At 25.7% G+C, this 12,003-nt stretch overlaps 1 protein-coding gene across 1 annotated transcript; it reads right to left on the reverse strand.

Annotated features, from left to right (window-relative positions):
• Positions 1–10,567: 10,567 nt before the first annotated feature.
• Positions 10,568–11,418, reverse strand: LOC126676231 (uncharacterized). The gene has a single exon (XM_050370392.2). The coding sequence runs from the start codon at positions 11,342–11,344 to the stop codon at positions 10,754–10,756; it is 591 nt and encodes a 196-aa protein (XP_050226349.1). The 5' UTR covers positions 11,345–11,418; the 3' UTR covers positions 10,568–10,753.
• Positions 11,419–12,003: the final 585 nt, after the last annotated feature.

The raw sequence follows: 12,003 nt of genomic DNA on the forward strand, positions 1-12,003 counted from the left end.
ATATATGCATATATATCACTCACATCTCTCTCTCATTTCTCACTCAAAATTTTCTTTAGAAAAAATAAATTAACCAAAAATATGCCTAGAGCTCCATCACCATCAAGCTCTGAAGAAACCACAGCCACTTCAGCTCCTAAAAATGGATTCATTTGCACCATTTGTTTCGAATTTTTCCCTACTGGTCAAGCCCTGGGTGGTCACCAAAATGCCCATCACCTTGAAAGATCATTTAGGCAAACTACTCCTAACATTTTAGGTGCTGTTTTGAATCATCCTCTTCCTCAAGATGATCTTCAGGCTTTGGCTTCTAACTTGGCCGCCTCTGGCCACCGCCGCCATCTTCCACCAAAGAATCTGTCTAAAAGAAGTGGAAAAGGCGGTGATGATGATCGCCATGATCACCCACTTGAGGGTAGAGTCAGATATGGATCTCCTCATCGTCATCCTTATGAGAGGAGGCCACCATCGGTTGGCAGCGGAGTTGGAGTCCGTCGCGGTGGCAGCGAAGCGCCGCAGAGGAAAAGAATGACGAAGAATTTATTAGGTAAGTGGAAACCAGTGAGGAATCAAGGTGAAACTGTGGCTACTGCTAATGCTGATATGGAGCTTGAGCTCAGTTTGAAGAGAAATGAAATTATGGACTTGAATTTGAAGCTAGGGTTTTAAGTTTAAAGCTTTTTGTTGGAGCTGTCAGTTCTTGATTTCTTCTTGGTTTGTGATTCTGGGTTCAAGATAGGATTTGAAGGTGGTGGCAATGATGGTGATGATGACTGTTGATGTTTTAGATGAAAAAAAGGGTTTGCAAATATTGTAGATGACAATGGAAATTTATGTTTAATATTTTGTTCAACTTTCTGAATTTCTTTAACTGCTTCTTTGTGTTCATGCAACTTAAATCACCTAACAAAAAGATAAAACTATATGAATTTTATTAAACCTCTATAGGACATATATATTTAATGCCTCAAAAATGAATTTATCATTTTTAAATTTTGTTTATTTATCAGAAAATACTAATTAATAAAAAAAAATCATAGTAAAAAAAAAATCATTTTCATTTCTTAAAAAACTAAATGGATCATATCGGAGTTATATGTAAGAGATGATATTATTGCTAGAGTCTTATGATAATAATTTGAACTTTGGTCGAATAATTAATTATAATTTGACTTGTTACTAGAGTTTCTATAATCTAAAGTGTTCAGAGTTTGATTTATAACAATTTCATTTTGATTAGCTAAATATCAAATATTTAAGAAACCAATGAGCTATAACTCAAATGGTATAAGCGCTAGACAGCAAACTGCTAGGTCGTGAGTTCGATTCCTCCCACAAGCGCTTCCCCTCCCCAATTATAAAAAAAAAAAAATTAAGAAGGCATTTTTTTTGGTAGGATTTGGAAATTAATGGATTAAAAAGGGATCCTAGCTAGCACAAAACATGATGACTGACAAGTTAAACCATACATTTTTATCCTATAAAAGAATCTATCATAAAACACATGTATTTATTTTTATTTTATTTTGAGAACCCAAATTGCACATGTATTTAATTTTAGAATATTTATTAATACACTAAATAAATTATGAAATGTCAAATTTGATCGAGCTCATACTTTATTGAATTGCACGTGGAAAAACTCATAAATTTTTGGATGTTTAGCAAACTTATTATGTTATGCGACGAATTTAATAATTATACATAATCAATCTAAAAGCTAACGATCCCGACAAATTTGAGCTTTTCAAAATATCTGTATAGAATTTATTACAATACACGACAAATTCGATAAAGTTAAGTTTATAATCTAGCATATAAGATAGTGATACTGATAATTATAGTTTGACTTGTTATTAGATTTTCTACAATAAAAAATGTTTAGAGTTCCATTTGTTATAATTTTAATTTGATTAGCTAAAACATCAAACATTCAATAAGGCATTTTTTGTTAGGATTTGGAGATTAAAGGGTTAAAAAGGGATCCTAGCTAGCACAAAACATGATGATTGATAAATGAAAACCATACATTTTTATTTTATAAAAATATCTATCATAAAATATAAGTATTTAATTTTAGAATATCTATAATTAATACACTAATTATGTAACAAATTATAAAGGATTAAATTTGATCGAGTTTATAATTTGTTGAATTACACGTGGGAAAACTCATATTCTCTTTTTGGAAATATATGTTTACCAAACTTATTATGTTACGCGAAAAATTTAACAAATAATCAATTTGAAAATTAATGATGACGATAAAATTGAGCTCTTTAAAATATCTGTAAAGAATTTATTACAATACACGACAAATTAGATAATCCTAAATTTTTAATCTAACGTATAGGATAATAATACTAATGAATACAATGACCTAAAACAAAATAATAGATGATAATACATGTGCATTTAATATTATAAAAAAGATTTGTATAAAGAAAATAAAATGTACACTTCAAATCGATCTATCAATATACTTAATGTAATTGAAAATACTAACTGAACATTCTTATAAAATTTGAACTTGGACAATATTTTTATTTAATTGATAAATTAATTATTAATAGATAATTTTTATTTATTTTCTATTTATTTCCAATTTTAATAAAATATTTATTTAATTTCTAAAATCTACTATTAGTAGATAATTATTATAAAATTTTAATTAATTACCAACTTTGATAAAATATTTATTTAATTATCAAAAGCTATTATTAAAAGAATATCCTTATAAGTTCTCAACTAGGAGAAAAAAATATTTTATAATTAATTTTCGTTATTTTTTATGTCATATAAACTATTTAATTATTTTTAATTATTTAGTATAAAAAAGTTTATCACTTTTTTATTTATTTTATGATTAAACTTATTATTTTTAAGAATATCATTCTCATGAATACTAATTTAAATTAACTATTTAATTAATTTTAATTTTTTTTTATTATAACAGTAACTACTAATAAAGAATTCTCATTAATGTTTTTTATATACATTCTCGTGAGTTTTCAAAATGTACAAAAAAATTATTTAATTAATAATTTTACTCTTCTTGTAATACTATTATTAAATAATAATAAGCTCAATTAATATTTGAACTTTTATTTTTTCAATATATTGTATCGTAAAGAAATTTAGAGCGTTCTCACAAGTTTTAAATTTGTCTAAATATTTTCATTTGAATTTTTTTAATTTTACAAATTAAAGTATTTAATTTTAGAATTATATTTCATAAAAATATCTAGTTTAAATTTTTTGATTTAAAAATTATTTAATTTAAAAATTAAAATTCTAAAAGTAATTTATTTTATAAATTATCATATTAAAAATTATTTAATTTAAAATTATTATTATAAAATTCATTTAATTTAAAAATTATTATTGTTAAAATGATTTAATTTTAAAATATTATTTTAAACTAATTTTTTATAATTACGAGTTTGAAGTTTTTATAATCTGTTTATTACATTTTGTATTGTTATGTGTTATTACAAAAGGTATTTTTTTTAAATTACTTAATTTTTATTATAAAAGTTATCATTTCTAAAATGTTATCATCTATAGGATTTTCTCATGAGTTTTAAATTTGTGTATTTTTATTTTTTATAAACATTTTACTAATTTAATTTTTTATTTTAAATTAATTAAATTGTTAAAATCTTCCAATTTATATAAAATACTTGTTAATTTTACTTTTAATTATTTTTCTTATGAAAGTTATTAAATCCTTTCACATTAATATATCCAAATGTATTATGAAAATAAAACAATTATTTAAATTCATTATTTAAAAATTTCTATAAGTCTCCAATTTATTAAATATTATTTGCTTATAAAATAATTATTTATATCAGTACATAATTTCAAGAGTATTTTAAATTATAACTATTACTAATGAGCTCATCAATTATATCTATTAAACATATTATTAAATTAGAATTTTTGAACAAATAGTAATTTTTTGTTACCACATGGGTTTACCACTAATACATATGAATAAAATCATTATAATACGTGACACATTTCAAGTTTTTTAGATATTTTATCAAATTTATTACATTACGAGGCAATTAGATAATTATCATAATCCATATCTAATTTAAAATTCGACAATGGTCATGATAAAAATTGAGCTTTTTGAGATGTTTGTATGAAATGTTTTATAATACACGACAAATTCGATAATCTCAATAGAGCAACACGTAAATAAACTCATTACAAATTTGATAATATTAAATAAATATATAATACATTGGATAATAAAACTAACAAATACAACAATCTAACACAAAATTATAGATAATAACACATATATATAAAATATATAAACACCTCAAATCGATTTATTTGTCATGTATTTAGTTAAGCAACAAATGACAAATTTAATGATCAATAAATTAGGCAGTTTTTATATAAAACTGAATTCTCGAAAATGGATTAACTCATTATAAAACATGAATTTGAAATTTATTAGATGTTTGATCAAATTTATTACATTATGCGACAAATTTAATAATTATACAGAATCCATATATCCACTTTAAAAATTAATGTTCACAACAATATTAAACTTTTTGAAATGTTTGTATAGAATTTATTATACTACACGACAAATTTTATGATCTTAAATGAATATTGATAGCAACGGATAATATAGTAACATATACAATGACCTAAAAAAAATCATATATGATAACACGTGTGCATTTTAACGTCAAGAAAGATTTATATAATTCACATCTTAACATCAAATATGATTTATCATATATTTAGTTAATAGCTAATGACAAATTTAGTGGCTAATAAACTAGGTGTGTTCAATCTAACTCTATCAAGCAACATTTGGATAAACTCAATATAATACATGAAAGATTGTATTTTTGAGAAGTTTTATTGAACTTATTACGCTACACGACAACTTTAATAATTATATATAATCTATATATCTAGTTTAAAAATTTATGATCACGACAAAATTGAGATTTTTGAAATGTTTGTATGGAATTTATTACAGTACACGACAAATTTTTTTAATTTTAAAAAATCTATCATAGTGGATAACAATATTAGCAAATAAAATAATCTAAATATAACGATGATCCATGTGCATTTTAATGTTGAAAAAGATTCAAATTTGAATATCACACTTAGAATCAATTAATTTATCATATATTTACTTAATAACTAATGACAAATTTACTGATGAAAAAAATTAGATATCTTTTACCATAATCAATGACCGAGCAACACGTGGATGGAGTAATTATATATATGAAAGAGTTAACTTTTTTAGATTATCAAACTTATTATATTACACGATAAATTTAATAATTATTTTTAATTCATATTTTCAGTTTGAAATTAACGATCACAACAAAATTGAACTTTTCAAAAATTTGTATGAAACTTATTACAATGTACAACAAATTTGAAAATCATAAAAAAATATCTAATAATGGATACTATTACTAACAAATATAATAATATAAAATAAAAATAATAAATGATAAACATTTGCACTTTAATTTTTACAAAGATTTATATATAATATAAGGTTAATGTTATAAAAATTCACCAACTTTACACGTATTCTCAATTTAATCACATTCTTTAAAATTTCTCATAAAAATACACCAACTTTCATTTTTTTTTTCTTCTAAATGCATACACATTGTTAATATGTCATTTATTTATTGGTTAAAAATGATTTACACCTCTGACGATTAATGGATTCGATTACATTTGGATAATAATGTAAGGATGTGGCTACCATTTTTATAATGGATGCGTATAAGATCATTTCAAACCCAACACCAAAAAGAGAAATTTGAAACCAAAAAGAGAAATCTGAAATTTAATGTAATGTTATCTCAAATCTAATACTATTTCCTATTTTAGTTTTTTTTTTATAAAATTATTTTAAAGAATCACTGCTTTGCCTTTGCTTTCATTATTTCATAATATTGGATTCTTTGTAAAGCATATGCTGCAGTAAATGTTTAAGATTGTTTAATAACAAAACATATATTTTTTTGGATGAATGTGTAAGAAATAAAATTAAGTTTGAATATAATTTATGAAATAATAAATTAATAGATAATTGATATTAATAATAAAAAATATAATGTGGAAAAGATATCTAGAGATTATCATTTTAGTATTAAAAATGAAATTAATGGCTGAAGATTAATTTATTATGGTTAAGTTATTTTATTGTTATAGGTTGGAGATGGCCTAAAAGTAATTTATTTATTTTATTATGAATCAATTTGAAGAATAAACATTTCTCAAAAAAATAATAATATCTTTATTTGGTCAAAAAATGATGATGTTTTGATTTAATACATTTTTTTCTGATGGAAAAAAAAAAAGAAATATGACTAATTTTTATACATTTAAAATCAAATACTTTGAAAAATAATGACTTTTATAACATAAAAACTTAAAAAAATTAACGATAAAATAATTAACTTATAAACTATATAGCTTATATTAGTAGTTTCAATTTCTTTAAAATAAAATCTGAAATAATAACTATATATTGATAAAATTAGAAAAACTAAAATAAATAAGTGTGTTATAAAAAATAAAAGCTCATAAAAATTACAAACTAAAGGATTTATTTAAATTAAATTAACTCTAAATAAGTAATTTTCAAAATATAAATTTTATTTATTCTTAAATATAAATAAACTAGATAGTTCAATAATTGATAACTCGTAAGTATTGAAAATCAATGAGTAACCAAATTTTAGTTTTAATTTCATTTAAAATATTTACAATTAAGTATTTTTAGAAATAATAATTTTTATAATACAAAAAAACAGTATTTTAAACATATTAGAATCACCAATTAACTTTATAATTAAGTTTATCCTAAAAAAACCTTTATAATTAATTATTTTTAGAAATAATAATTTTTATAATACAAAAAAGTATTTTAAACATATTAGAATCGTCAATTAACTTTAAAATTCAATAATTTTAAAAATAATATATTTCTTATGATTTTTATTTCTCGTAAAATTTATGAGATAATAATTTGTTTAATGACCAACAGATCATGTATCTTTTATCAAACTCAATAATCAATCAACATATATGGATAAACTCATTATAATACATGAAAAAGTTGAAAATTTTGAGACGTTTTATTGAACTTATCACATTACATGATAAATTTAATAATTGTATATAATCCATATATCTAGTTTAAAAATTAATCACGACAAAATTTAGCTTTCTGAAATGTTTGTATATAATTTATTATAATACACGGCAAATTCAGTGATCTTAAAAAATCTAACATAGCAGATAATAATATTGACAAAAACAATGATCTTAACCAAAATCATAGATGATAAAGTTGAGAAAGATACATATAAAGCATATCTACACCTCGAATTAATTAATTTATCATGTATTTATTTAATAACTAACGAAAAACTTATTGATCAACCAAATTATATATCTTCTATCAAACTCACGAGCAACTTGTGGATGAAATAATTATATACGTGGAGAATTTCTTTAAATTATCAAACTCATTACATTACACGACAAATTTAGGCTTAGTCTTTACTAAAATCCTTTTACTTTTTCAATAATTGTTTAACTGACCTTAAGCAGACTTTTTCGTTGATACAGTCCTTATATAACCGTTTATCTAACCAAAAATTTTGAACAGAACTGAAGTCTATGATATTTAATAGTTGTTAACTAATAGATTCAATTATAATAGATGGATAACAGAAATAAAAAATAAGGCTAAAACACTTCTATTAAAAAGACTGGCTGGCTCGACCGTAGTCGCACTACATAACCATCGTCAAGGAAAGCATGATCGTAGTTGCACTGCAAAACCATCGTCAATGGTTATTTTTTCACTCCATGTGGTCGTAGTGCACTCCACGGGACCGTGGTCTATACCACAGAGTTATCGTTGTATGGATTACGCCTAAAATTTGCTACAGTTACTTGTTTAATTTTTTTATCTTTCAAAAAGTATAAATTTAGTCTTTAATATAAGATGTTTTTAAAATAAAAGACATAATTTATTCTTTTTATTAATAATACAATATTACATTTTGTTCTATTTAAACTAACTATTCTATTATTTTATTCTATTTATCAATAAATGAAAAAAATATAATAATCAAAATATGTATGTCAATGGTTTATAAGGAAAATATTTTTTAAGAGATTTCAAGTTAAGAAATAATAAATTAGGAAAACAATTTACAAAGAACGTTTTTATATAGATTTTTTTTTTTGAATAGAGAATTTTTTAGTGAAGGAAAGTCAGATCCTTAGTTTCTCGAGAAATAAAAATATATAAGACGAACCAAGCAAATAAAGTGTATAACAAAGGTAGAAGTGGGCAAAAGAACCCCATAATCGGATTGCAACTGAAGGATGGAATGACCAGTTGGAAGATGGAAGTCTCTTTGAGAACTTCATATTCCATCAAAGGTTAAAAAAAATTCCTTAAGAGTTTTTAATTTCTGGTTACTTGCCTACTAGGTTTTGATGGAATATGAGCTCCACCAAAATAATATAGATATATTATTTCCAAATTGTCTCCAACACAACATTATTTTTAACACCAAAATAATATTTTTATAAATATATCCTCTTCTCTTTCCTTTTTATTACTTTTTAACTTGAGAAAAATTAAATTACTACGGTGTCACGCCAAACAAATTTCATGTAAACCTATAACACATTTTGGTGTTGGATTTGGCAGTGTGTTGGAATACAGAGAAAAAAACATTTGTAGCCCCTTTCGGAGTTGCTCCAATTCTCCAAAAGATGGAGAAGAAAAATCAGAACAGCAAGACAAATCAGTAGAGCTGAATGCATGGATTTCTACGCAGAATACAATGTAATACAAAAACTTGAAATACTTCACCAACAAAGAAAAGGGCAAGAACGACAATTACTAAGGCTGAGCAAAAACCGAATCAAACCATTAATTCGAATCAAATCAAACGGAAATTTATTTTGATTTGGTTAAAATGGATATAAAAAGATTGGCATTAAAATTGGTTAAAACTAGAAAGAGGCTGAAAATCAAATCCAGCAACCTCGAACCCTTATATAACAAAATCTATCACAGCGACTAATTTAACATAGAATAAAATATATCTAACAACTAACCTAGATTTGGACTATCTCTGGAAAAAAAAATGTATTAAGATTTATTTTATTCTTTTAATGCTTGGTCTTTTTATTGTTTTATTTTAGATAAGATATTGGGAAACAATAAAATTTCAGCTTTATGCTATTCTGAGTTGTGTTGATTCAATTCATAACCCTAGGCGTAATTGCCTTGGACCCCTTTGAAGTGTAATTGCATAAACCATTCTAAGTATGATTCTTATAGTTCAGATTTGAAATTCTAAATTTAAAGTTAGCTTCCAATGTTTTGCTGTTTTTCTACTTAAATATGCTTGGAATTTATTTCTCAAATATTTCCTAAATGCAAATTGTCTTTCTATATCTAAAAGACTACATGACAATAGCTCACAATCTGAATGTTCGTTTTTCTTTTTAATTTAATGTTCTAGTTCTAAGGGAAGGCCACAATACACAAATTGAGATCAAATAATATATAGCACTCACCCGGTACGAAGTGCTCCCAGGCCATTGCAGGGTTAGGAGGAGGATGGATGCACTTGTATGCAGCCTCCACCTTGTTTCCACACATGTGATATCACAGATTCTACTTAACACCAACTTTTTAATTGTGAAACTGATTAACACCTTATGCGTTGGATTCAAAGTTAATCAAACATTTAAAACATACTGTTTTTACATTAAAAAAGGAGTATTATAACACTAAGACAAGTCGGTAAAGTTTACAGTAATACAGTTATATGATTTCATGAAATTCATAGTTCCCATAACACAGCTAAACTTTCTAAAGCTATGATCATAGAATATAGAAGTACAGCAATGAAAAAACGTTAAAACTAGACTCACATTTATGCATTCTACAGATATGCTTGAACGATTAATCATGACGATTATTAAGTATAGCGTCTAGCCCTATTCAGGCTATTCTACACAAATCATCAAGGGTTTGACCACTAATACAGCAACTGAAGCAACAATCCTAGCCATTATTCATCTCAACTATATAAGTAAACATGCGCAATACATATCAAGTGGGACTTCACATGCATGCATCTGACAAGCTGTAAAGATTAGTAATTTCAAGAATGGCAGCATGTTAATAACCCGATTCAATTATTTCTCTTCCCCAAAATCTCAAAACCCATTGAATGAAAAAAAAAAAAAAAACACTCCGTCAATGCAGAGCATACAGTACCCAGGAAACAGAACTCAGTTTGAATCTCTAATTCTATTATCATCCGCGGCACCATGCTATGTTTGAAATTGAATGTCAAGATTTAATCCATCAACAAGGATAAGTAACAATAAATCTCCAATTGCTTTTGCCTGCAGTCAAGATTCTAATAATTGAAATCTAAAATTTCAAATTCAAACACATATATCCAAATCAAACTCAAGGCTAGCATCAAATTGTGAGCATATAGAATAAAATTAACCGAATTTCATTGTCATAAAAACTTGTCAAAAATAACCTAAATCTCAAGTTCTAGAGATGCATTTGTCATCAAATTATTATCCACATACTTGATTCCAATTTGATCCTACTTGAGCTAGTTCTTAGTAGTTGGTATAGAATGCGGATAAAAATTAATAAAAACAACAACAAACCGAATCAATTCGTCTTGGGGTCCGGAATAGGAAACAATCCAGCACCAGCAGCAGCACCACGAGGAGGCGAAAACCCTAAAAACTTCTGAAGATTGGTGCGAATACTAATCGAACACAAGAAATACAAAAACGCCATCGAACAATCCGTAGCATCATCCCCTTGCAAGCCTCTATGGCTCATCTTCCTCACAATAGCAATCGGACTAAACGGCAGTTTCGCAACCACTTTACCTTCAAAAAGCGAATTCAACAGTCCAAAAACAATAAAGAGAACAAAAGCAACAACCGCACCTGATTTAAACTTGAACAGCGAGAGATCGCGGCTCGATTCTTTCAACGAAGTTTCGACCCGGTCGATTTTCTTGGTTTTCGATTTTTTGGTGATGATTTTGTTCGTGGATTCGGTTTTCATCGTCTCGAGCTTCTTTGAAGCTTTGTCGATGGAGGATTTGAGGGATTTGTATGAATTAGTGCGGTAGATTAAGATCCATGAGATGGCTTCGCAGAAAACTGCGGTGCAGATTGAGATTCCGACGACTCTTAAGCTATCGGAGTATCTGAATTGTGAGAGGAATTCCTGTATCGCCGTTATCATGATTTTGTGAAGAAAAATATTTTTTGTGACTGACTTTGAGTTTGAAGGTATTGATGTAAATTGTAGAAGAAGGACTGTGATTGTGAATTTTATTAGGCCAGGTTAGTAACGGGTCGGGCTACATTTAACTTGGACGTTTCAATCTGTAAACCCGACTGATGTATTATCCGGATAATTAGACACGGATCTTTGATCAAGCCCGGTCATATATCAGTTTCTTTTGAGGAATTTAGAGAAACTATTTCCTTTTCTAATTTATTTGTTATGAATATCTCATTTATAATTTTTTTTTATTTTTCTATTGTTTTCTCTTTTTTAATATTTATGTACACTTTATTTTTCTTTTTCTTTTTTTTTCTTTTTGTTCTCTCCTCTTTCTTCTTTTTCTTTTCTCTGTAATTTTCTTTTCTCATTTTTTCCATTTCAAAGGAATTTTTTAGCAAATTATGTTTAAATTTTCTATAATTTATCTAATATATTCGATATATAACACAAATAGTCAACGATCTAAAACAAATAAAAAATTAACGATGAAAGAATAAATTATATTTATCTTAAAGAATTTGAAACAACAGAATATGCCGCTATCGCCGCCATCATATCCTCTTATTCTGGATCTTCTTTTTCCTCTTTTTATTTTTTAATGTATTAATTGTCAA

Source organism: Mercurialis annua, linkage group LG4, assembly GCF_937616625.2.
Source record: "Mercurialis annua linkage group LG4, ddMerAnnu1.2, whole genome shotgun sequence".
In the NCBI taxonomy this organism is placed as follows: Eukaryota; Viridiplantae; Streptophyta; class Magnoliopsida; order Malpighiales; family Euphorbiaceae; genus Mercurialis; species Mercurialis annua.

Bases quoted from the DNA above. Each gene is read 5' to 3' on its own strand.
- LOC126676231 (XM_050370392.2), bottom strand. From the start codon at position 11,344: ATGATAACGGCGATACAGGAATTCCTCTCACAATTCAGATACTCCGAT.